The following is a 25,029-nucleotide window of genomic DNA, read 5'->3' as shown; positions in this document are numbered from 1 at the left end:
CAAGCTGTGACTTTCGATCAAAGTTTGGTCTATAAAAACTGCATTTTTAGCCGTTTCTTTTATACTTTTTTGTCGATGAAAACCGTTTTAAATGAAAAAGTCAAAGAAAAACAACTCCATAAGTTTAAAGGGACTGACCGGCAATGTTTGTTAGTTGAACTGAGAATGTAGTATGGTGGAGAATTTGTTTAGGATTTATTTGAGACTTGAATACGTTTTATTGTTTTATAATTACTGAGTTTGAGTGCAAAGTCGGCGTCATCTGTTTGGGTGGTTACGTTTTGAGAATCGGTTTCTAAAAAAATATTCAAGAACGACGGCGAAAAGAGTAACAAAAATTCTACAGTAAACTAATTAGTTTTTTAGAAATTTTCCTGACATGTTTTTTGAAAAGACAACATTTGAAGATTTTGAAGAAATCTGTGAACAAATTCGTAAAGAAGAAGAAGTTGAATATAATGATGAAAAGGAAATATCTGCTTCTAATATTGATTTATTGACACATCTCTATTGAGAAATATGTTCCTAAACATTTTATTTGTTTACTGTAGAATTTTTGTTACATTTTTTGTCGTTGTTATTGAATAATTTTTAAAAGCCGATTCTCAAAATCATCCCTTCAAAATTAACAATCAATGAGGATTTTAAAAATTGGATTTGCGTTTTCGCTGAACAAATATGCACTATAAACACGTCGCATAAGTCTCAAAGGAATCATAAAAGATTTCTCTACAATACTGCATTCTCATTTTAACTACCAAACTTTGCCGTTCACTCCCTTTAAAGATTGATGAATTATAGACCAAAATGTTGTCTAATTCAAATTGAAGAAACCACACGCACCCTGCCATTGAGTCCATGGTGGCTTGGTCTTTGGATTAAAAAAAAAAAATTTCACATCATTATTTCACTATTTTATGTTCTAAGATATTACCAAAAATTTATTTTAATATAATTTTTTCTTGAACTAAAGAAAACGTTTTTTTCCTAGTTTTTGTATTTTCTAAATCAATTATTTGATTTAGATGGAGTCAAGGTCTTGTATTTCACCATGCACTGGTGGATTTCTTACGCTCAGCTCTACTCATTCCTCTAGGGATTCCAAACCAAACCAAATCAGATCAAACCAAACCAAACCAAACCAAACCAAACAAAAGAAAACTAAACTAAACAAAACCAAACCCAAAACAAAATTATTCAATCAGCTGATATTTTGTGCATAAAACTAGCTGGGTTTAATGGGCAGTGTACCCCTAAACTAAAAAACTAAGTAGAACAATATTATTTTGGTTCGCAGTGCTATAAAGGTTTTTGACGGACATTTTCTAAATTCCAAATTCAAATTCCAAGTGAGGTGCGTTTGCGTAGAACTCCAAAAATGTAGTATGCCAATTTCAAATTCGAATTCCCCCCACCCAGAGTGGTTACGAGGAGGGGGACCCAAAATTTGTTTTATTGTAAAAATGAATATGGCATATGGCATAGGTGTGTAAAGCACAAAATGGACTCAGGCGCGCGCACTTTTGCCCAGATTTTCTAAAAACTGAAAATACAAAAAATCAGCGTTTTAAACATAATTGACAAAAGCTCGTGACCCTGGCTGTGCCCCCCCCCCCCCCCCATAAGTACACTAACCAATTGAGTCCTGCTTAGAATTTGCTTCTATGTTCCTTTAAAATAAAAAATGTGAAATATATTCTAATATTCCCTGTTTTCAGCTTAATAGCTTGTTAAACAAAGCTTACCAGACAATTTTAAGAGTTAAGTTTAAACAATGTGGATTAGAGTAACTTCCATTTATGTTGAGTTTTATTTAAACTTTAAAGTTTATAATCTTGATATTAATCAGCTTAATCTTCTTGAAGAGCTCTTGCTNCCTCTAAAATTTGCATTTTCTTAATTATAACTCTACAATCATTTTTGTTTATCATAAAAATATAAAATTACTAGCTTAATTATCCGGCGTTGCACGTGGAATTTTAAAATCTACTAATGAAAAAAAAAATTGATTTAAAAAATCGAATTTTTAAGAAAAAGAATATTTCGATTTTTTAAAATCCTATGTTACCCCTGGGTAACCCAACTGTTCCCTCAAAAAATTTAAGTCCATTCGGTCCAGCCGTATATAGAATATACGAATACAATATACAAATACTATATACAATATACAAATAAATATAAATGAGCGAAGAGCTTTATTATATAGATATGTGGAATTAAATAAAGCGTGTTCATTACAAAGTTCCGCAAGCTCCGCTCAAAAGTATTTCAAAAGATTTCTCCAATTTTTGGTTTAGCCCTGGATAACGAAGCATTGACAGCCCTGCCGCCATAAGCCTTCAAAATTAGGCCTCAAGCCTCCTGATTTACCAGACAATATCAGTCTTTGCCATGGCAACACTGCTCTTTACCGAGTTATTTAAATTAATTATTTTGCTTTTCTTAATTCAATCTTCACTTAATTCTATCTTCACTTAATTTTGATAATTTTATATTTATAAATTCCGATGTAATCAATCTAATTTCTAAAGTATTTTTGCTTTCAACATATTCTTTTTCGCATGTTTTCAATTCTGATAAATAAGCAGTAATCATAAAAATTAACAAATTACACATAACGTCAAGTACTAAAAATAAATTGAGGTGTGTCGAAGCTTTTTTACTGCATTCTAGTTTCTATCTGTGTAATTTAAAGAGGGTAATTTCTGATTCACAACAGTACCCTTGAAACCAGAATATGATAGAAAATGTGGAGGATAACATAGTTTTTCTAACACTAAAAGAGTTTATTTCTGTGAATTTCTACATGGATTCTTTAGGGCAAGAAATGCGTAAAACCATTTAATGGAAATAACAGTTTAAAGAAGCAAAAACATGAATTTACAATCCAAACTTGATCAGACAAAGATTTTAAGGGAACCGGTGTAGATCGGGCATTGTCATCTGTGCATTGAAGGTTACTTGACATTAAGCATACAGTCCCTTTAAAGAGGAGACTTGGAAGAGGCTCATACTGTATGGCAATTAGGGATCGAGGCTTTATTCTGCCTAACGGAGGCTCAATGGCTATGGCGGCAAGGGTGTCCTTCCCTCGAAGAACTATTTTCTCGAGGTCAAGAAAAGGCCAATTTTATTAAAATTCTTATCCTTCCAATTTTCTAAAACTGCCAACTCATGGTATTCCTAATTTCAAGTGCTGACTACACAATTACTTGTAAAGTTAAACTGGTGTTTTGAACTGCTTCAAAATATGTTAATATGTTGAAATTGGACTGACTTGCTGAAACAAGCAGTAGATGCAAAAAAATACATATATATATATATATAAGATCAAAGGATAAACTTAGGGTTTCCAGCGATATGGGGAAATCGTTTCGCATTCTATTCATGGAAAAAATGCGAAAATTTAAAGGATTTTTTGCATTTTTGTTAAGCAAAAATTTCCTATATTTTTTTTTTCACAAACTTCCGCATCGTTCTCGCTTCCTTTTGCTAAATAAATTTTCGCGAAAAAATGATAATTTTTTGCGAAAAAAAATGCAAAACTTGAAAAAATTATCTAGAAATTTAGCATTTTTTCGCGAATGAACCCTAGTTAAAATATATTTCAAAAAAAGGATTGACAGCTGTTTATGAGTTGGTTTGTATGGAGCAGGAGTTTCTATTCTTGGCTGCCAGCCAATAACAAAGGAAAATATTTATTTAAACTCAAAAAAAAAATTAAATTTAAAAAAAAATTATAATTTTTCTATTAAATTAAGTTTAATTTGCTAAAATTTAAAAAAATTATAATTCTTTAGTAAATTAAATTTAATTTGCTATAGTTTCATACATTAATTGTAATATTTTCAAAATTCAATAATTTCATATATTGTTTATTATATTAATATTTTATCTTTATATAATGCAAGAAATTGAGTAAATAATACCAATGACAGTGTTCGCTAGTAGAAACAAGCTTCTTAGTTCTAGTAACTGCATCTACAGTAAGTATTTTTCAACTTTTTATTTAATGGAAGGATAGGGATATTCTATCTTCTGTCAAAAACATATTTCCTTTTATAAAATCGATCAGTTGAAAGGTATTAAATAAAATGCAAATTGCATTGTAAAGGTCGGACAAGTTTTGTTTTTAAGAAATATCTAGCATATTTATATATCCATTTTTCAAGGTCTTTTTTAAATGTAGTTTTTAAATCTGTAGCTTTAATAAGAAGAAAAGGAATGAACTATTTCAGATTTTTTTAAACACGAACTAGCCCTTTTACCCTTTGCATAAAAAATGTTTTAAAGGGAGTGACCGGCTTAGTAAGGTAGTTGAACTGAGTATGCAGTGTTGTGGAAAACTTCTTTCGGATTCATTTGAGACATATTAAACTTTTAAAAGATCTGTAAATCCTGAGTTTGAGCGCAAATTCGACGTTCAAAACTCCTACTTTGGAGTGGATACGTTTTCAGAATTAGTTTTTTTTAAATTATTAAATAAAGACAACGAAAAATAAAGTAAAAATTATACAGTAATATAATTAGATGGTTAGGAACACATTTCTCAAAAGAAATGTGTCAATAAATCAATGCTAAAATCGATTATTTCGATTTCCTTATTATATTGAATTCCATATCTTCTTTGAAATTATTCGCAGATTTCGTCAAATTCTTCAAATATCGTCTTTTCAATAAAAATTCTAGAAAATCTGCAAAAATCTGGGTGAATACTGAGAAACCAGAATTATGAGAAAATATAAACTAATAATTGAACAAGATTACTCATTTTCGATGAAAAGATTAATTATTATTTTCTCAACATGTTCCTATACATTACGTCTGTAGTTTATTGTAGAACTTTTTTCACATTTTATGTCGTTGTTATTTAATAATTTAAAAAACGTATCCACCCACAAAGTAGGAGTTTTGAACGTCGAATTTGCGCTCGGGATTTACAGATCTTTAAAAAGTTTAATATGTCTCAAATGAATCCGAAACAAGTTTCCACAACACTGCATACTCAGTTCAACTACCTTACATAGCCGGTCACTCCCTTCAAAATAGTTCTTTTAATCACTTTTCCCTAAAAGTATAAAAAAATCCAAGAGAGGGAGGCGTCATGATGAATTATTCGAAAAATGTAATATTGTCATAAAGGAAACTAATGGGTTCTATGTTGGCTGGTAAAATATATATTGTGCAGTTAAGATAAATGTAGCTGTGGGGTTAAATTCAGCTATTTAAACGGATATTAGAGATACATGGAAATGTTAAAGGGATGGTGAACGCAATTTCAAGTACTGAATGATTAGATAAACCTGATGACAACTGTTTTGAATGTTAAATACACCTGCTGACAACTGTACTGAATGATTAGATAAACTGCTGACAACTGTACTGAATGATTAGATAAACTTACTGACAACTGCATTCAATGATTAGTTAACCTGCTGACAACTGTACTGAATGATTAGATAAACCTGCTGACAACTGTATAAAATGATTAGATAAACTTGCTGACAACTGTATTGAATGTTAAATAAACCTGCTGACAACTGTAATGAATGATTAGATAAACCTGCTGACAATTGTATTGAATGTTAAATAAACCTGCTGACAACTGTAATGAATGATTAGATAAACCTGCTGACAACTGTATTGAATGATTAGATAAACCTGCTGACAACTGTACTGAGTGATTAGATAAACCTGCTGACAACTGTAATGAATGATTAGATAAACCTGCTGACAACTGTACTGAATGATGCTCCTGTGCTACCGGATGATAATGAAGAAGATGCAATCCCTATATTACTGGACAGTCCTCAGTGCGTTTTCTTCGGAATCTTCATAATATGGTAATCTACTATACATAAAGAGACATCATTTTATATATAGGTTCATGGATGCTTAGAATTACTAAAAGCTGCTTATGGTTTTTGTGAAATTTCAAAAATGCGCGAAAAATATTTGAAAATCCGTGAACGTTATTTTGTTATTGTTTTATTTTGTACAAGGAGAAGATGCTCACAGATATAGAGCCTCAATTTAAAGTTAAAATAGAAGATGGGCGGGAAGCGCCTTTAAACCTAGTAAAATTAAATATCTAAAACTGAGATAAAGAAAATGTTTGTTTTATGTTTATCTTTTATTTCTGTTAAACTCTCAATATCAGTTTACGACATAGTAAATGGTTTAGAAGTCTGATATTTGCAAAGCTTTCACTTCAGGGGGAATAAGTCCCAAACTCCGATTTGACCCATTTCTGACACTAATTAAAATGAAAAACCTGGCAGTGTTTTAAAAAGGTCAAGGGTTTTGATATAAAAATATCTCCTATTGTAATTTTAATTTTAGAAAAAAGTAAACAATTTTAATTATTTGTCCGTGTTTTGCTTAGAAAAAAATATCCTAAAACCCCAATTTTTTACTCATGCTTATTTCTAAAGAAATGGGCCACACACCCGTTTTTGAACTTATGTGCATTGCAGTGCTTCACAGGCTCTATGAATGAAATCTATGATTTGTCATCAACATCTGTGATAAAACATCTTTCGACATATTATAGGACAAAAAGGAAATGATTTTTTGTCAGAAACTTAAACGTCTTATCCCGTTATGTTTGCAACCTGGTGGTTTAAACCTTTGATATTTCAAACTTAGACTATTTAATCTATCAGAAGTAATAGTTTGAAATGTAAAAGGTCTATGACATCGAGTTGCTGCGGGCACATCTTCTTTTTCAACTTTTAATAGTTGCTCAATCTTTTAGCCTTTTCTGTGCTGTACAAAAATAAAAAATTAACGGATTTAAAAAATTTTTTCGTGGATTTTCAAAATATGACTCGATCTGTTCTGCCGTTTGACGTTTATTGGATAAAAACAAACAGACACTCAAATAATCATACAGACAAGCATATTTTATTTTGTGTACATCACAACGAAAGTATCGATTGCGAGAGTATGAATTATTTTTCTTGATTTCCTTATTTTCGACAAAAAGTGATGCAGGTCTAATTCACGAAGGTTTCCTCTATGTTTTCGTCTGAACAAAAAAGATACAGATATCCTTATTTTTCTCTCACATTTTTTAAAAAGAATAAAATTGTTATAATGGTATCTTTGTGAATGGAATGTTATTACACTTACAGTTTCTTCACGTCACCAACTGAAACCTAAACAAGATTTTCTAGATTTTTAAATAAAATTATTTCTTCTAGCTCTGTGTTCTATAGAAAAGTTTAATATATAATTTGTTGACAATTCTTTCATGTATTCTAAGAACGATGTCTACTGGTGAAAACTTATTTCTGAAAATTAACAAAACTCTAATTTATTAATCCAGTGTACTTTATATATACGGGGTTATCCACAAAGAATGACACTGTAAAGCCGACCCAAAAAATTCAATTGAGTATTTTGATTGTTTACTAAAAGATTAAGCACAGAAATAAGGCAAATTGGGCATACAAGGAGCCATAAATGCAAGAAAACGGACTAAACAAATTTTGTACTGCAATCGTCTCTGATGTCTCATCCCTTGTGGGTATCCCTGTATAAAAGAAGTAAAGGGATTTCTAAAGAAAAATTTAATTGTTGCTCTTTTTAAGAACATTTACTCTTTGTTTACATTATTTAACGATATCATAAACAGTTCGTGGATTTGATAATATATTTTTGTGGATTTTCAAAATTTTATGAAGATTGAAGGGATTTAGAGGCAAATTTTTGAAATTCTGATCATATATAAATTTTCCCTGGGGTTAAGTGAGGTCCCACAAATAATTGGGCCCTATCGTTTGAGCCGTTTTGAGGTCACAAGCAAACAGACAAGCAAAGTATATATATATATACATAGATAGATAAAAATCAATACTATAGGTTTGCAAGTATCACAATAAACCTTGGTCCCACCTTCCTCAGTGGTACAATGGCGGCCAATTCAAACTTTAGGTAATATTCGAGACGTTAGGTACTTTCCCAAATGGCAACTTCCCCAATGACATTTTCATCACAAGTGGTAATTTCCCAAGCCAGTCCTAGACCCTTAGTTCATCCTAGCCGTAGCGCTCGGTCCCTACCCCATCCTAGCCACAGCTTTCGACCCTCGTTGCAGCCTGTGGCGTCTTCAAAGGCTTAACGTAACCTTTGGGAAGTTGGCCTTTTGGGAAAATTTCCTTTGATGTCCAATTTTTTTACTTTTCCCTTAGATCTTTAAAAATCAACCTCCCGCCCAACCAGGTTATTCTTAAAAATATACAAAGGTGCAAAGGTTTCAAAGCTTAAAATTAAAGAAATTGTAAAATTATCTTATTAATCATTAATTATTCTTTGAATTTACTGTTTATTGCCCACTTTTTAATTTTTTTCTTTTCTTATTCAACCAAAGTATTAAAATGAAGGCACTCCAACCATTATTATTTAAAATTTGGTTTGAACGAGTAAATATTTTTCATTTTTTTTTGCAATATGATCTCATTTCACCCCATACTCTTGGGATTTTCTTGAAAGAAAAGATGAAATCTGCAATCAAGCGTGATATTGTTTACTTTTCAAGTTCTAAATTTTGTTAGTGATGAAAACTTTTTAAAGTGAGATAGAGCTGATCTGCAGTGCTTAATTTAGATATTGACTGGCTAACTTCAAATGATTGGGATAATTCCTCAATTTTTAAAATCCCAATTGCCTCTGATATAGATAACTTTTTCCTATTTAAAACATTAACCTCTAATTTAAAAGTGTGTGCAGTGGATATCTAGTTTAGTCGCTAAAGCTTAGTGCTATCCCGTATCACAAGTTTGCCCTTGATGGTGTCAGTCAAAACATTTATGTTAGAACACATAACAGCTGGTGAAAAACCATTTTAGAAAATCAGAATTTTCTCATATTATTCGGAGTTTGGAAACCTTTAATATTTCACATTTAGAATTAGACGGACGTTCTAAAACTCGTTTTACAGTGTTATAAAATAATCATACTTTTTTTTTAAATTTTATATTTAGGCCGCGAGAGCCATCCTGTCCCCTGGTGCAGGGTCCATACAGGAATAGTTCAAATAAATTCTCAGAAAAAAATTGTAATTATAATTATCCATTACAAAAAAGATCTACTTAAATGGACTGCAGGCTAACAAGAGTGCATGACACGACAGCATTTACTTTTTTTTAAAAAAAGGCATTTGGGAAATTTCCCAGATACCCAGGCATTTGTTAAATTTCCGAGATAACCAGGCATTTTGGGAAATTTCCCAAATTTCTATAGGTATTTAAGGGAGGTATATTTTTAAGATTTTGGAAATTTCTCAAACCTAGACATTTGAGAAATTTCCCAGATACCCAGGCATTTGGGAAATTCCCCAAATTCCTATAGGTATTTGAGAATGGTAAATTTAAAAGATTTTGGAAACTTCTCAAATGACTGGATATTAGGGGAGTCTCCCAAAAACCTAGACATTTGGGAAATTCCCCAAATGTCTGGGTATTTGGGAAATTCCTCAAATATCTGGGTATTTGGGGAATTCCCAAATGCCTGGGTATCTTGGAAATTTCCAGTCATTTGAGAAATTCCCAAAATCTTAAAAATATACCACACTCAAATATCTGTTGGTATTTGGGAAACTTCCCAGATACCCAGGCATTTGGGAAATTCCTATTTTTGGCATTTTTGATAATTGCTGTCACTCCCTCCACAATGAACAATTCACAATGGTACTTTTCAATCATTTTTTTCTGAGGCTCAATGACCTCAAAAAGTAATTCTGTAATTCCGTAATACGTTCTTTGACTTGCATGAATTACTCCAGTAACTGAGAAAAAGGTTTAAAGAACACCGTTGTGAATCTGACATGCACGCCTCTTTAAATGTCCTATTAAGATGATTATAAGTTTACTATTCGACAATTTGTATCTTATTCTTTATGCACTAAATTCACATTTCTAAAATGCTGTATTCTTAAAAATTAATGATAATTATCCGAAAGATTTTAGAGATGCTAATTAATTTAATACATTAGCATTAACCATATTATTAATTTGAACCATTATAGACATTATATCCTTAACTTGTTGTGGATCTCAATCAACTTAATCTGTATCCTTCTTACAATATATCATCTTCTTAAACTATACAGGCATTCTCATATCATTTACCAATTCATCTCTTCGAGTCATTAGATAATGTATACAGCATACAGGGTGTTTTACAAAGCATGACAGTTACAAGCCGACTTTGATTTTTGAAATAATATGCAGCATTCATATATAACCCAATTTTACTAGTAAAATCATTGAACCAATAATTACAAAGTATTAGTGCTAATAGTTTTGGCATTTCCTGAATGTAATTTTCCATTTTTTAAGCCTTCAAAATTACAGAAATGAACAAATTCGGATATATTTGGAAACTTTTGCTTTAATTTTAAAGACAACATTTTTTTGCTTCATCTAATCTTACTTCCGTTTTCCATACCTTTGACTCTCATTTTTTCATTATTTCTACGACGTACTCGTGTACTAGGATCTAGAAAACAAAAAGTTTCAAAACTTCATGGAGAATTTTTTGTTTATTTATTTTTTCTCTTTTTTTTCATTTTTTATCTTTAGAAATGATGTTTTTTCTCTTTGATTTAAAATTTTTTTTGTTATTCTTTAGCAGAAGAACTGGTATTTTTGTATTCTTTTTTTCTCCTTTTTTATTCATTTTTATTTATGTTATTCTCATGCACAGGGGTTAACATAGTTTTTCATCTGTTTCTCTTGGCTATTTTTTACTTTCATTATCCCCTACCCCCCGTTTCTGTTCTCCTGCTGCGTTAAGAGTTTTTACCTCTTTTCTCATCACTATTTCTTACTTCCTCATGCATAATGCATCTGTACTGCAACTAGGGATGTGTCTGTTCACCCTTTTGAAATCGGCTCAAGAGGCTATATCTCACGATCAAAGCAAATCTAAAGAAACTGCATAAGCTCTGCAAACAAAGTGTTAGTTTCAAAGCAATGTGCAAAACTCTATCAAGCCTTGCAGTGCTGTCATCATACCACATTTTTAGAAATCTGGAAACGCTGGACTGGAACCAAGAAACCCCTTTTCTGTTGCACTTGATTTTTGGCAAACCCTGTCAATCATTAAATGCGATATCCAGAGAAAAGAGTATTTGTATTAAATTGTAAACTTTTATATTGTTTAATGTAATTTTGCTTTAGACAAATATAAATTATGAATAATATAGGGAATCAGTCTTATTCTCGTTTTCATAAATAAATTGTTCCTTTTCTTCAAAGGTGGACAATTTACTGAAGGGAACAGATAAATAAGACATAAATTAAAAGTATAAAGTTCAAATAGGTTGACAAATGAATCTGGCAAATGATCCAAAAGATCGAAGATGGTCTTTGAGTCGTCTCTTAACCATAATGTTTTGTGGGACAGACTTTAGTTTTGAGAATTAATTTCCAATATTATGATATTCATGCAATGTATATATATATATACATACATACTTTGCATAATGTTTTGTGGGACAGACTTTAATTTTAAGAATTAATTTCCAATATTATGATGTATATATATACATACATACTTTTCATAATATAATAAATCTATATTTTAGATGGTTAACTATAACGAGACTGTAAAAACTCTAAAATAAGACGATTTATAGCTTGATTTTTGTTTTATGCATTTAATTGAGTATTTTGATGGCTTACTAGATGAGCACAGAAACCCTGGCTGCCAAAAAAAAATAAATAGTTGATTATTTTTGAATGGATTGATAAAGGAATGTACCCAGATACTTTTCTCAAACTAGCGAGGATGCTTTAAGGGTTGCTACACTAGTTACATCTATACTTAATCCAGGTAATATAACATAAATATCATTAATAGACTATTTTTGCTTAATATTGGCTGTTGGGAACCTTTCATTGGAACCCTTTGTTTTTTTCCGTCATGTTGGGGTATGGGTGGGTAAATAAATATTGTTAATTTCACAATAATATCATTCAAATTTTCCAATGTCCTTCCATATAAATGTTTCTGTATATTCTATTCCTAGAAAGTCTATAATGTATGTGTAGCATCAGCATGAAGAAAAATGCCAAGACTCAATGTTATAGACTCTATTAGATTCATTAGATCACAGCCCACAGGCACTGAACATTAATTCGGCCTGCATAACAATAGCATAAACTTTCCAAAATCTATTTTTTTGAATCTATCACAATACATAAACTTGCAAAGTAACACCAAAAGTAGAAATATTTTAACTTATTCTTATTTATTTAAAAATTACTGTTCCGGTGTTCTAAGAATTCTTATTTTGATATTGAATCAAAATAATAAGTTTCCTGAATTTTTGCTTGAATTGTAATTTATAAGGACAAACTCATCTAGAATATGTCATGCATAACATTAATTTGTTTTCAACCCACCGGAAATAAAATAAAAATCTGAAAAATTCTCTTTGAAATTTGCACAAATTCAATTTGAACTTTATTAAATTAGAATCAACCAACATTCTACTTCTAATTGCATTAGAAACAAACAAGTGAATCCCAAATTTTATTTGGCTTTATCTTATTTTAAAACTTTAAACAAAGTTTCTGAAATAATTACATCAAAAGAAGGAATAAAGTTTGCTCAATTACATCTTTTGTTGTTACCCTTCACGTTTACACATACAGAGTTTGTTAAAATGATAAAATCTTAAAGGGAGTGTTCGCGAAAAATGAAAGGGGGGTATAAGCTTTCATAAAAAAATATTCGATGGTGATGCTACATCTCTCTGTTTCGTCTATAAGGAGAAAATGGCTTAATTCGACTCATACCGTAGCATCCATACATATATTCAGAAAGTTGCAATATTCAACTCAAGAAATTTTTCGGACCTGGTTCCTCGGAATGGGTAGCGAGAAATTCCTCGGAATAGCTGTAGGCATTTTCACCGGATTTTCCTGTGAAAGATTCCTGGGAATTTCTGCGGATTTTCCGCAAAATTGTTACTTGGGTAGGATCGTAAAAAAATCAAATTAATTCCTAACAAATCATTCAGATTTTACAACCTATATTCATTGATTATTTTTCGACGCATTCGTATATCATATTTTATATTTGATATATGATACAATTTAAACGGCGGTTAGTTGGCCGCCAAGTTTCTCAGCTCTCGATGTTTCTGCATTATTCCGCGTGGCAGAGACACATAGCGGACTGAAAATCGTCGTATTAAGTTCAATTGTATATCTAAAGCAAATAAAATAATATTATGAAGTATCAACTATATATGAATGCGTCTAAAAAAATCAATGATTATAGATTGTTATATCTGATGATTTGTTTGGAATCAATTTGATTTGTTTACAATCCGAGTTGAATGTTGCAACTTTCTGAATTTGTATGGAGGCTACGTTCTTTGATATGAGTCGCTTTTAACAATCTTCTCCTTAAAGACGCAACAGATAGAAATAAGAATAGCAATCACCATCAAATGTTTTTCGACATATTCTATTGTAAAAATTTTATACCATGTGTGAATAAATAACAATTTAAAACATTTCGGCATATGAGAAGTCAAACTTCAATAAGGAATTGTCTTTCCTCCATATACATTTTTTGGTTGTCCATTGAAATGTTTGCATTTAATGTCAAAACGGCTGAACCAATCGGGCCCATTTTTTTGTGTTAGCTAACATCACACCATAGCAGATTTATGGTTGGTGAAAATGAAAAAGATGCAAAAGAAATTAAAATTTTTCGCAAAACCTGACAATAGACAGACAGAAAAATACGCGGTTTTTTAAATGCTAATATTTAAAAATTGAGAATTGCCTGTGAATACAAAGAATAAGGGCACAAAGCGCCATTTTTGCCAAGTTAAAAATATACTTCTTGTAGAAGAGGATAATGACCTTGCTACTTTATCCAATGCTACTTCTGCTCATACTTCAACTGGTGGTATCCCCACCGACGCTACTGCTACTGCTGCTGCAACCGCTATATCTTTAGCAGCTGGTGCTGTTAAGAAACAAAATGGCCGACCAAAGGAACTGAATGGTACTGCTAAGAAACCCAATGGTACTAACGAAGGTGCTGCTCTGCACAATTCCTGTAATCACAATCAGTCTCTTTTCTCCTCTCCAACAAAACCAAGGTTTTATAATTATTATTTTCCAGGAATATTCTTCAATTAATTTGAAAGTTTTCTTTTTAAAATATTTAGGATTTTCTTATTCTTTTCTTGTTCTTAAAATTAGAATTTAGAATTGTTTAAAGGGTACCGCGTTGTAAACCGGAAATATCCCTCTTTAAATGTGATATTAATCTCACTAGAATGGGATGATTTGTGTTAATTTATTTTTACAACTTGCTTCAGCAGCCTAAAAGTCGGTCTGATTCTTCAAATTACGTGTACAATTCCTTTAATATAATTAATGGAATTGAGTCTTTGCCATAAACTCTGATTTTCTAATCACTTTATCTTTGCAACCCAATGTCATAGACCTATGATATTTCAAACTCAGAATATTTGATCTAACAGAATTTATAGCTTAAAATATCTAAGGTTTACAACATCGGGTTGCAAAGATATAGGGACCAGAAAATCAGAGTTTGTGGCAAATACTCAATTCCTATCTATGAAGTTTTAGGATACTGTATGCGGATCCTGAGAAAGTAAAGATTTACCTCAACAAGGTTGAAAGAGAAGGAATTGAACGAGTCAAGGTAATTTTGTCAAAATATACCAATTAAATAATACTCGCATTTTACGTCACTTTGTGTCCAATCTTCTAATAGCAATCAATTTTAACTCTAAAAGTCAGTATTTTTCATTTCCTTCTAAAAAATACCGCAAATTTTCTAGGAATTGTTCTGGTTAAATCCATGCATTTTTTAAACTTATGAATGTCGACATTTTATTCAGACAAGATTTTTAAATTTAATCTTCCCTGGGTCCTTGGGTTATATTAGTTTCCACACAAAAAATCGGACCAAATCGGTTAGACCGTTCTCGCGTTTATTGGAAATGGACACAAAGAAACAAGCAAGGTGTATGTGTATGTATAAATTATATACAGGGTGTGTCAAAAAAAGTGTGATTAGCAGCGCTTGGTGCAAAATTGTAAATCCGCGAACCATTTTTTTCTCTCATCAGGAAAGCAAAAATGTGTAAAAATATAATTTTTATCAAATTCTAAAATTTTATAAAGATTAAATTACAGAATCACAGAAAATTTGCAAAATTTAATAAGTTTCAGTTCTGGTAAAATTTTTAAAGAAAAGTTTTTTAAATCCTCTAGTTCCTTTCTTCTTTGTATCTTCTGAAGTTATAAATGTATGCTGTTCAGTTGAAACCTGAAGAGCCATTGAAAAACAACTTTTTCCTAAAAATTAGACCAGAATGGAACTGATAATTGCGAATTTTGTTATTACAATTTTGCGAATTTCCTTTGATTCAATATTTATAAAATTTTAGAATTTGATAAAACAATATAAATACACATTTTATAAGTTTCGCGGATTTTTTTGGGCCATTGGAGTACCAAAAGAAAGAAAATTTTTTCAAAAAATGTTGAAAAAACCACCATTCAGGAGAGATGAACAAAAAGAACAATTTCTTTGCAACTGACGCCGCTAATCACCCTGTATATATATATATATATATCTATGATTATGAAACAAAAAAATTGTTGAACTATCTGTTATTATGGCCAAGCATGATTACCAATACTTCACACAAAAGTTCCAACCTCTAAAGGGAATTTCTTTTGTAAGAACAGGAATTTATTCTCAACTTGAAAAGTGCCCACATAAGATATTGAGATCAAGCGTTCAATATTAACGATACTCTCCTCAAAAGTTCCGAGCTCTGGTTGAGCTGACCTAGAATCTTGAATGGTTAATCTTTATACGTTAATCAAACTTCTGAGCTGAGTCCTCTTCCCAGGAAAGTTGCAGAAAAGTTTCCTTTTTATTGGAAATTCTTGAGATTATTTTTAGTCAAAGAGATCTTAACCTTTCTTGGCAAAGTTTTGTGCAAAAAATATGATTGGTTAAAAGTAAAAAGTTTGAATGATCTTATTAGGTCGTACAACCATAATAAGATTGGGATTAATGCAAGTAGGTTACGGTTTTCTTATTTCTACTGTATTTCTACTTTTGGCGGGTATTTTGACCTGTTCCAATGGTATGCAATGGTATGCAATAATGAAATTCGACAAATCTTAACTTCGGAAGAATGTAAGCTCTGCTTAAAAATAAAAAAGCAGCAGCTAAAAAATTTTCTAAGGTCATAACAAAAAATTATAGTGAACAGTTTATGTATTATTTAATTAATTAAATAAATTAAATTAATTAAGAAATCAAATATGCACTTTTTGCAATGTTGATAATGATTCTTATACAAAAGTAAAACTCTCTTAGTTTGAAAAGATAATTAATAACTTTATTTAAAGATTTATTCTTCTTTAACAAAGAGGAATTAGAATAAAAACTCAGTTAATTTCATTTTATTTAATAAAATAAAATTCAAAGGGAATAATTTCTATTAAGCAAATTACTTTAAACTTGTAGTTTCTCAGTTAGATTTCAAGCTGGTAAACTTCAAGATGTTTAAAGGGAGTGAACGGCAATATATGGGGGTTGAACTGAGTATGCAGTGTTGTTGACATATTTTTTAGGACATATAAACCGGTTCTACGACGTATATTTACTGAGTTTGAGCGCAAAGTCGACGTTCAGAATCATGAACTTGGGTGGGTTCGTTTTCAGAACCGTTTTTTTAATTACTAAATAACGACGACAAAAAATGTAAACAAAATTCTACAGTAAACTAATTAATTGTTTAGGAACAGGTTGAGAGAATAAAAATTGACTCTTATCATCGAAAATAAGTAATCTTATTCAATTATTAGTTTCTATAACATCTCATTATTCACTAAGATTTTCTGCAGATTTTCTGGAATGTTATTGAAAAGACGACATTTAAAGAATTTGTAGAAATCTGCAAACAAATTCATAGAAAATAAGAAATTCGATATAATGATGAAAACGAAATAATTGATTCTAACATTAATTTATTGACAAATTGCATTTTAGAAATAAGTTCCTAACCATCTATTAGTTTACTGTATTATTTTTACTTTATATTTTGTCGTCGTCATTTAATAATTTAAAAAAAAAATCCGATTCTGTAATCATTCTCACCCAAATTCATAATTTTGAATGTCAACTTTGCACTCCAACTCAGTAATTACACATCGTGGAAACGTTTTATATGTCTCAAATGAATCCTAGAAAGATTTTCTACAACACTGCACAATCAATTCAACCACCATACATTGCCAGTTACTCCCTTTAAGCTTTCAAATTCTTTACTAAAGAAACTATCAATGTAATTTCAAGTGAGATCCAATTAAAGAGTTGAATGCCCGATTCACAACAAACACCTTTACTGCACCACAATAAAGAAACTATCATAGGTTTTCGTTTAATTTTGTAGATTTTGTTCGTTGTCTCTCTGTGGCATTTCGCTAGTCTGAAAACTGTCAATCTAAATAATAAAACAAGACATTCGTATATATGTTCCCTAAAGCCGGCCAATTGGCTGGACCGCATGAGCTGACATTTTTAAAACTTAAATTTTTTTTATTCAATTCCACGGGCAACGCAAAGCCTTCAGCAACTTTTTAATAAAACAATTAACAATATAACGTTTTAAATCGGATATGCAACTATTGATATGGAACTGTCGATGAGATTTAAAAACAGAGTTAGGTAAGCAATGTGGAGGGAAGATAGCTTTCAATTTCTTTTTCAAGCTTTTTATGGATTGTATAATGTATATATTAGAGTGTAGGTCTGATCATATCTGAACATTTCTAGAAATATCATTTATGGTTTAAAGGATTTGATTGAATAGATTCTGACTGAGTTTATATCTATGAAGAGTGAGTGAATCCAATACATCAATCATTTTACCCAGCTGCCTTCTAGGATTCACTTCAAATATTTTACCCAGCTGCCTTCTAGGATTCACTTCAAATATTTTACCCAGCTGCCTTCTAGGATTCACTTCAAATATTTTACCCAGCTGCCTTCTAGGATTCACTTCAAATATATTACCCAGCTGCCTTCTAGGATTCATTTCAAATATTTTACCCAGCTGCCTTCTAGGATTCACTTCAAATATTTTACCCAGCTGCCTGCTAGGATTCACTTCAAATATTTTACCCAGCTGCCTTCTAGGATTCACTTCAAATATTTTACCCAGCTGCCTTCTAGGATTCATTTCAAATATTTTACCCAGCTGCCTTCTAGGATTCACTTTTAATATTTTATCCAGCTGCCTTCTAGGATTCACTTCAAATATTTTACCCAGCTGCCTTCTAGGATTCATTTCAAATATTTTACCCAGCTGCCTTCTAAGATTCATTTCAAATATTTTACCCAGCTGCTTTCTAGGATTCACTTCAAATATTTTACCCAGCTGCCTTCTAGGATTCACTTCAAATATTTTACCCAGCTGCCTTCTAGGATTCACTTCAAATATATTACCCAGCTGCCTTCTAGGATTCACTTTTGATATTTTACCCAGCTGCCTGCTAGGATTCACTTCAAATATTTTACCCAGCTGCCTTCTAGGATTCACTTCAAATATTTTACCCAGCTGCCTGCTAGGATTCACTTTTAATATTTTTTAAATAATCCACTGTTAACGGGACTGTATGCACATGCACATACTTGAACATACAAAGATTTGTTAATCGGACAGTTATACTCAATAATTGGAAGGTTACTTAAAATTACATTTACAGACCTTTTAATATCAAAATTACCGAGAGCACATTTGGAAATGAGAAAATTTTTTTTCAAAATTACAAATAGAATATTAGGATATAAGATTAAAAAAAAAAATAATTCGTAAATTCAAAATTTTCTCACTGGTTCTACATTACGATTTTAGGTGTTCTCTCCTCATAATAACTCTGTTCCTTATAAATCTCGCTATCAAAGATGTTCTAATAATAACTCTGTTCCTTATTAACCTCTTTATTACAGATGTTCCTAATAATAGATACATTTCCGTATAAACCTCTTTTTTACAGATGTTCCTAATAATAACTCTGCTTCTTATAAACTTCTTCATTACAGATATTCCTAATAACTCTGTTCCTTATAAACCTCTTTATACAGATGCTCCTAATAATAACTCTGTTCCATATAATCCTCTTTATTACAGCTGTTCCTAATAATAACTCTGTTCCTTATAAACCTCTCTATCAAAGATTTTCCTCATAATAACACCCTTCCGTATAAAACTCTTTAAAACAGACTTTTCTTATAATAACTCTATTTCTTATAATTTCTTTATTACAGATGTTCCTAATGATAATTCTGTTCCTTATAAACCTCTTTTTTTACAGCTGTCCCTAATAATAACTCAGTTTCTTATTACAGATGTTCCTTATAATAACTATGATCCTTATGAGCTTCTTTATTACAGATGTTCCTTATAATAACTATGTTCCTTATGAACCTTTTATTACAGATGTTCCTAATAATAGCTCTGTTTCTTATAAACCTCTGTAATACAGATGTTCCTAATAATAACTTTGTTCCTTATAATACCTCGTTTTTACAGATTTTCCAAATAATAACTCTGCTCGTTATATACGATTTTTTACAGAAGCTCTTACTAATACTTATATACCTCTATATTTCAGATGTTTCTAATAGTAACTCTTTTGTTTATAAACCTTTTTATTACAGATGTTCCTCATAATAACTCTGTTCCTTATAAATCTCGCTATCAAAGATGTTCTATTTAAAATTCAGTGATGGTGATGGACCAAACCTCTGTAGAGTAAAAAAGTAGATGTTAGTTCCACATTTATTGAAAATATATTTCGGTCTGGGTTGACCCTCGTCAGTTCTAACGATATAATAACCATCAAAATCGATTAAAAAAATAAAAAAAAATGTAAAAATCACAATAATATAAACAAACAAAAAAATTATTCAAAATAAAAATTTGGGCTGTCAAATGGACATAAGGGAAAAGAACTCAGATTATGAGATGGNGGACCATGGTTCTCCAATGTTTCTGTATGATGGAGGAGATACAAGGCAGCTGGGGATTAAATGAGATAGAGAATATAACTCGATCTGGTTTCTCCTTTTTCTCCACTTTCTTTAAAGCAACTTCTCTAGGTATAGCTTTAGCTCGGACTATAGCAGAGTCAACAATTGAAGAATTGTAATCCCTGCTGAGAAGAAAATCCCTTAGTTTTAAGAATTGGGCATCCCTAAGTTCTGGTTTGCTGCAAATTCGTACAATTCTGTATGCAAGTGAATAAGGTATGTTGTTAGAAATATGTGCTGGGTGGCAAGATGATGGAAGTAGGTAGGTACATGCATCTATCTGTGGGTTTTCTGTAGAGATCTGTTGTGATTTTTCCATCTTCAATGTACAGATGTTCTAATAATAACTCTGTTTCTTATTAACCTCTTTATTACAGATGTTCCTAATAACAGCTACATTTCCGTATAAACCTCTTTATTTCAGATGTTCCTAATAATAACTCTGTTCCTTATAAACCTCTTTGTTACAGATGTTCCTAATTAAAACTCTGTTCCTTATAAATTCTTTATTTCAGATGTTTCTAATAATAACTCTGGCCTATTTAATATTTTGGGGACCTCTCTTCCTTGTAACTTTGTTTAACTACGGATGGGAGCTGCAAGAGGTAAAAAAACTATATTTATATATATATAACACTATTATTCGCTTAGCAATAAAGTGTTGGACAGACAATTGGCCTTTTATCGAGAAGGTTTATGCTTTTTTAGCTTATAGCGTGGAAAAAAATAAAAAAGAACTTTGAGATACATAAAGAATAAAAAAATTAAGAAATATAGAAAATTTTATGAAATGTTTGTTTCCTTGTCTTGATGCAACGGTTATTCAGGAATAATGAATAACATAAACAGTGATAACCAGGAACAAAACAAAACAAATGACGTAGATATTAAGTTATTTTGCTAAAAATGTCGCGTCGCTTACTTTTTTTGCGACGTTTAATTGTTATACTATATAAATAGATATATATAAAAAAATAAGGAAATATCAAAATTTCTCTAAGAAATATATTTAATTTTATATAGGGCAAGCAGTCAATAGCCCATGAAGTAACATTACATGTTGCTCTAGTTCACAGTTTTGTAAACCCTGCACTTTTCCTTGTTCTTCACAGGTCAGTGGACTCTTTAATCAATATCTTTTATGCGGATTTAAAGTTCCCCCCTACTTTGTTTAAAAACAAATGCATTCTTGAACGCAGGGCTTGGCCAATATTCTGTCCAACTAGAGATGGGCACATTCGACTTTTTAAATTTCGTTTGTTCATCATTCTTGAACGACCCATTTTTTTCAGTCGTTTAAACAAATTTATTTTGTTTGTTCTCAAAATTATTGTACATTTTTCTTCAAATTTAGTTCGTCAAGTGGAAACGTTCGTTCAGTAAAAAAACGATAGTTTTTAAAACATTGTTCTTAAAAATCGTTTGTTCAGTAAAAAATATCATTTTATAAAAAGTATGTTCCAAAAAATCATTCGTTCAGTAAAAAAACTATCGTTTTTCATTTCTCTAAACGATCCTTTTCGTTTTCCATCGGTATTGTTCGTTTTTTTCTGAACAACACCTTTTTTCACAAAAAATTTCGTTCGTTCTCAAAAATTTCGTTCACTCCATCTCTATGCCCAATCTGGTTTAGACATTGTCTTGTAATGGCTAAAAAATTATATATATTATTTAAGTGGTTGCACAATTTAATATCCCAGAAAATATATTTTGAAAAAAAAAATATTTTTACATTTTACAATTTTTCCAAATAACATACTTTTTTGTGATTCCATTACGTAATAAGAAAATAAATTGTGTGCTGAAGGAGTCAGGGGGAAGAATGGAAATATATGGAGGTGGGAGGGGGGGAAGGAGGGATGGGTGGAGGGGGGAGAAGCAATGGGTGGAGTGGGTGAAGAATGGAAAGATATGGTGGACAAGCTATCATTTGTCAAAACGTGTCCTTACCTAACTTTTAGGATACGAATTTTAACATTTTTATTCCAGGAAAAGTTTTTCAACTCTATCCCGGAATAATTTGTTTAAAAACAAAACAAAAATAATTCTTGCAAAACTAGGAAAACACAGTCAAAGGACAATATTGTTTAGTTCTAATCTTAGCCAGTATATACACATGTCATTAAAGTCTTCATTAATATTGAAATTTTTGAAGGTTTTATTTTGAAATAATTGATAATTCGAAAAAAAAACAATGATAATAAATTAAGTGATTCTTAGTCACAAAATTTTAGTTTTCTCATCCCTTATCTGTGCAACCTGATCATGTAAACCTTTAATATTTCACTAACTAATTGATTTTGCAGAAGCCACAGTTTAAATATCAAAGGTATACGCCATTTGGTTGCAAAGATGTAAGGATTTTATATGTATAAGAGACATATGTTGAGTTTCTTTTGCTGGTGCATTGAATCAGTAAATTATGCATAATACTGCATTACAGTGTAATTATTATATTTACACATAATAAATCTTATTCTTGTACTGTAGAGGACTACGACAAGCTTCAATAGAGATACTTTGTTTCTGCTGTACTGCTAAAACAAGGATGAGGGTAAGGACAATATCTATGATAAAGCTCTTCGCTCATATTACAGTTGGCCAAACCGTTAGACCAAATTGGCTGACATTTTTTGAGGGAACCCATAGCATTAACATAGACTAAAATAATTTTAATTTTTTTTTTAAAAAACGATTTTAATTCTTAAAAAGTTTTTTTTCTTCTTTAAAATACGATTTTTTTATTTCGCGGGCAATAAGTAATAAGGATAGTATAGTTTAAATAGCTGTAGCTAGGGCTGGGAACGTTCAGTCTTTTTTCAAGTTGTTCGATAATGTTAGTTGAAATAGCTGACCGTTTCCAGCTTTCAAGGTAGCTGGATTATATTCAGTTCTTTCCTAAATTTACCGTTCGTTAACGAATTTTTTAATTAAAGGCGTGAACAGAATATATCTTAGAAATCGTAATTGGCGCGTTTCGTTCACTATCACTTCATGTAAATATAGTTGGGAAAATTAGAAGACGACATTTAAAATATCAACATAAGCATTTAATTATTTTAAAAAAAAATTAAGTTACATGCAATTTTTCGCTGAAACATTAAAAAAGTCGTCATAAATTTCTTTAGTTTATTTATTTTCCGTTAATTTTTTTCGTTAACGATTTCAAAATTAAAAGTTTTTGCCGTTCATTAAAGGAATCAGTCGTTAATTAAAAAAAATTGTCGTTCCTTTACGGAGCGTTGCCCAGCACTAGCTGTGGCCATGAAGTTTAATATTTTTCCTTATTCATTAATTCCAAGATCAGGGCTGACAACTTAAAAATTTAAAATTTAATTTTTCCCGCACACTCCCTTTATTTTATTATCTCTAGGCTATTATGACGAAAAGGAGGAATGAGGCTAAAACAAGAGTTGCCTCAGCAAACATTGCTTTTATGTAAGTTTTATGTTTTCGCAAAAAATACATTGATTTATTTAATGAACCTGATTTTTTAAGATGTTTTTTTGATAATTTTATAATTGTTCTGATTGTTTTTTTTCTGATTCAGTTTTATAAAAAAAATATTAAATTTTTTTTTAGTTTTCTTAGCGTTCTAAACAAACCTTCAAACCTATCTAAATATTTAAAGATTTTCATATCTAAACTAGGGCCTATAAAACTTTGGAACAAAAAAACGACATTTAAACATTCTTTGATACTGTTAGACTGTCATATCTATAAAGCACAGTAGCTTGAAAATCACTAAATAAGTGAAATGGGTCTGTTTACACTTGACAATTGTTGTGTTATTGAGTCTAAAAGTCATCTTCCTATGGACATCTTTTTCAGGTCTGTTTTTAAACATTTAAAGCTTCTGGCTTGAGAGATACTTTAAAAAACCTTCAAGTTTTGACACTTTGCAAAATTAGATTTTCTTTAAGTTTACTTACAACGGACCTAATAACAATCCATAATTTAACTACAGTTAAACCCAGTACTTCGGAGATATTGAAAGAATTTATAAAATGTCGTTTTCTAAACCTACCGTTAATGAAATGCAGAATGCTGCAGATATTTCGTTTTTTATTTGAATAACTATATGGAGCTTCTTAAATCTGTTTCCCGCATAGTTTTATTTTACAATTACTAAGATTTAGGTATAAGTATAAAACCAATTGAAAAGTTGTCAAAACGACATTTTATAAATTCTTTCGATTCCTCTGAAAATACTTATTGTTTCAGGAGAAGATGTTCTACAGAGGATTTAGAGCTGAGTGCTTCAGAGAATTTGTAATTTTTTGATTTGACAAATTATGACTAAAAGGAATTGAGTCTTTGCCACAAACTCACAGTTTTAATTACAATATCTTTGCAACCCAATGGTGTGAACTTTTGATATTTCAAACTTAGACTATTTAATCTAACATAATTCTTAGTTTGTAATATCCAAGGTCTGCGAGATTGGGTTGCAAAGATATATTGATAAGAAAATCAGAGTTTGTGGCTAAAACTCATTTCCTTTGTTTTTATAATTGTCAAACTCCTTGGTGCTACATTTTGTTAAATACTTAGTCTGCAACTAAATTATAGTATATAAAGCTAAAGGGAATGATGACAAAATTTCAAGTGACTCTTTATTTATATATCTCATTCACCCCTAATCAGACAAAGGTAGAATAAGAGTACCGTTGTGAATCGGAAATGTCACTTTACATATGAAGAATGGCTTAAAATAATGTCAACTTTCCCTTTAACAATATCTGAATATTTGCTTTGTTTTGATTATATTCCTGCTTGATAATTGTTACATAAATACTGTAGATATTGAAATATATTGTTGTTTGAAATCTTATCCTTTAAAGAAAATGTGCTTTAAAATATGTTAAAAGTGTTTTTAAGAGAAAAAGCATTGACGGGCAAGTTTGC

At 30.8% G+C, this 25,029-nt stretch overlaps 1 protein-coding gene across 3 annotated transcripts in view; it reads left to right on the top strand.

The window, feature by feature from the left end:
* The window catches only part of LOC111702868 (uncharacterized), a 47,685-nt gene extending 23,223 nt beyond the window's left edge, over positions 1 to 24,462 (top strand). For all 3 annotated transcript variants that reach the window (XM_023474655.1, XM_023474653.1, XM_023474654.1), the window contains 15 exons: positions 1,026 to 1,096; positions 3,656 to 3,690; positions 3,939 to 3,986; positions 5,722 to 5,843; positions 7,867 to 7,938; positions 8,988 to 9,029; positions 10,031 to 10,114; positions 11,774 to 11,841; positions 13,876 to 14,131; positions 14,628 to 14,703; positions 20,637 to 20,726; positions 21,145 to 21,233; positions 22,612 to 22,675; positions 23,495 to 23,559; positions 24,346 to 24,462. In XM_023474655.1, the coding sequence (XP_023330423.1) occupies positions 1,026 to 1,096; positions 3,656 to 3,690; positions 3,939 to 3,986; positions 5,722 to 5,843; positions 7,867 to 7,938; positions 8,988 to 9,029; positions 10,031 to 10,114; positions 11,774 to 11,841; positions 13,876 to 14,131; positions 14,628 to 14,703; positions 20,637 to 20,726; positions 21,145 to 21,233; positions 22,612 to 22,675; positions 23,495 to 23,559; positions 24,346 to 24,397 (1,234 nt within the window). In that variant the 3' untranslated portion in view covers positions 24,398 to 24,462. The remainder of the gene's footprint in view (positions 1 to 1,025; positions 1,097 to 3,655; positions 3,691 to 3,938; positions 3,987 to 5,721; positions 5,844 to 7,866; positions 7,939 to 8,987; positions 9,030 to 10,030; positions 10,115 to 11,773; positions 11,842 to 13,875; positions 14,132 to 14,627; positions 14,704 to 20,636; positions 20,727 to 21,144; positions 21,234 to 22,611; positions 22,676 to 23,494; positions 23,560 to 24,345) is intronic.
* Positions 24,463 to 25,029: the final 567 nt, after the last annotated feature.

Source organism: Eurytemora carolleeae, unplaced genomic scaffold (assembly GCF_000591075.1).
Source record: "Eurytemora carolleeae unplaced genomic scaffold, Eaff_2.0 scaffold514, whole genome shotgun sequence".
In the NCBI taxonomy this organism is placed as follows: Eukaryota; Metazoa; Arthropoda; class Copepoda; order Calanoida; family Temoridae; genus Eurytemora; species Eurytemora carolleeae.
Note: the sequence above shows the minus strand (reverse complement) of the source record. Positions and strands in the feature narration are given on the sequence as shown.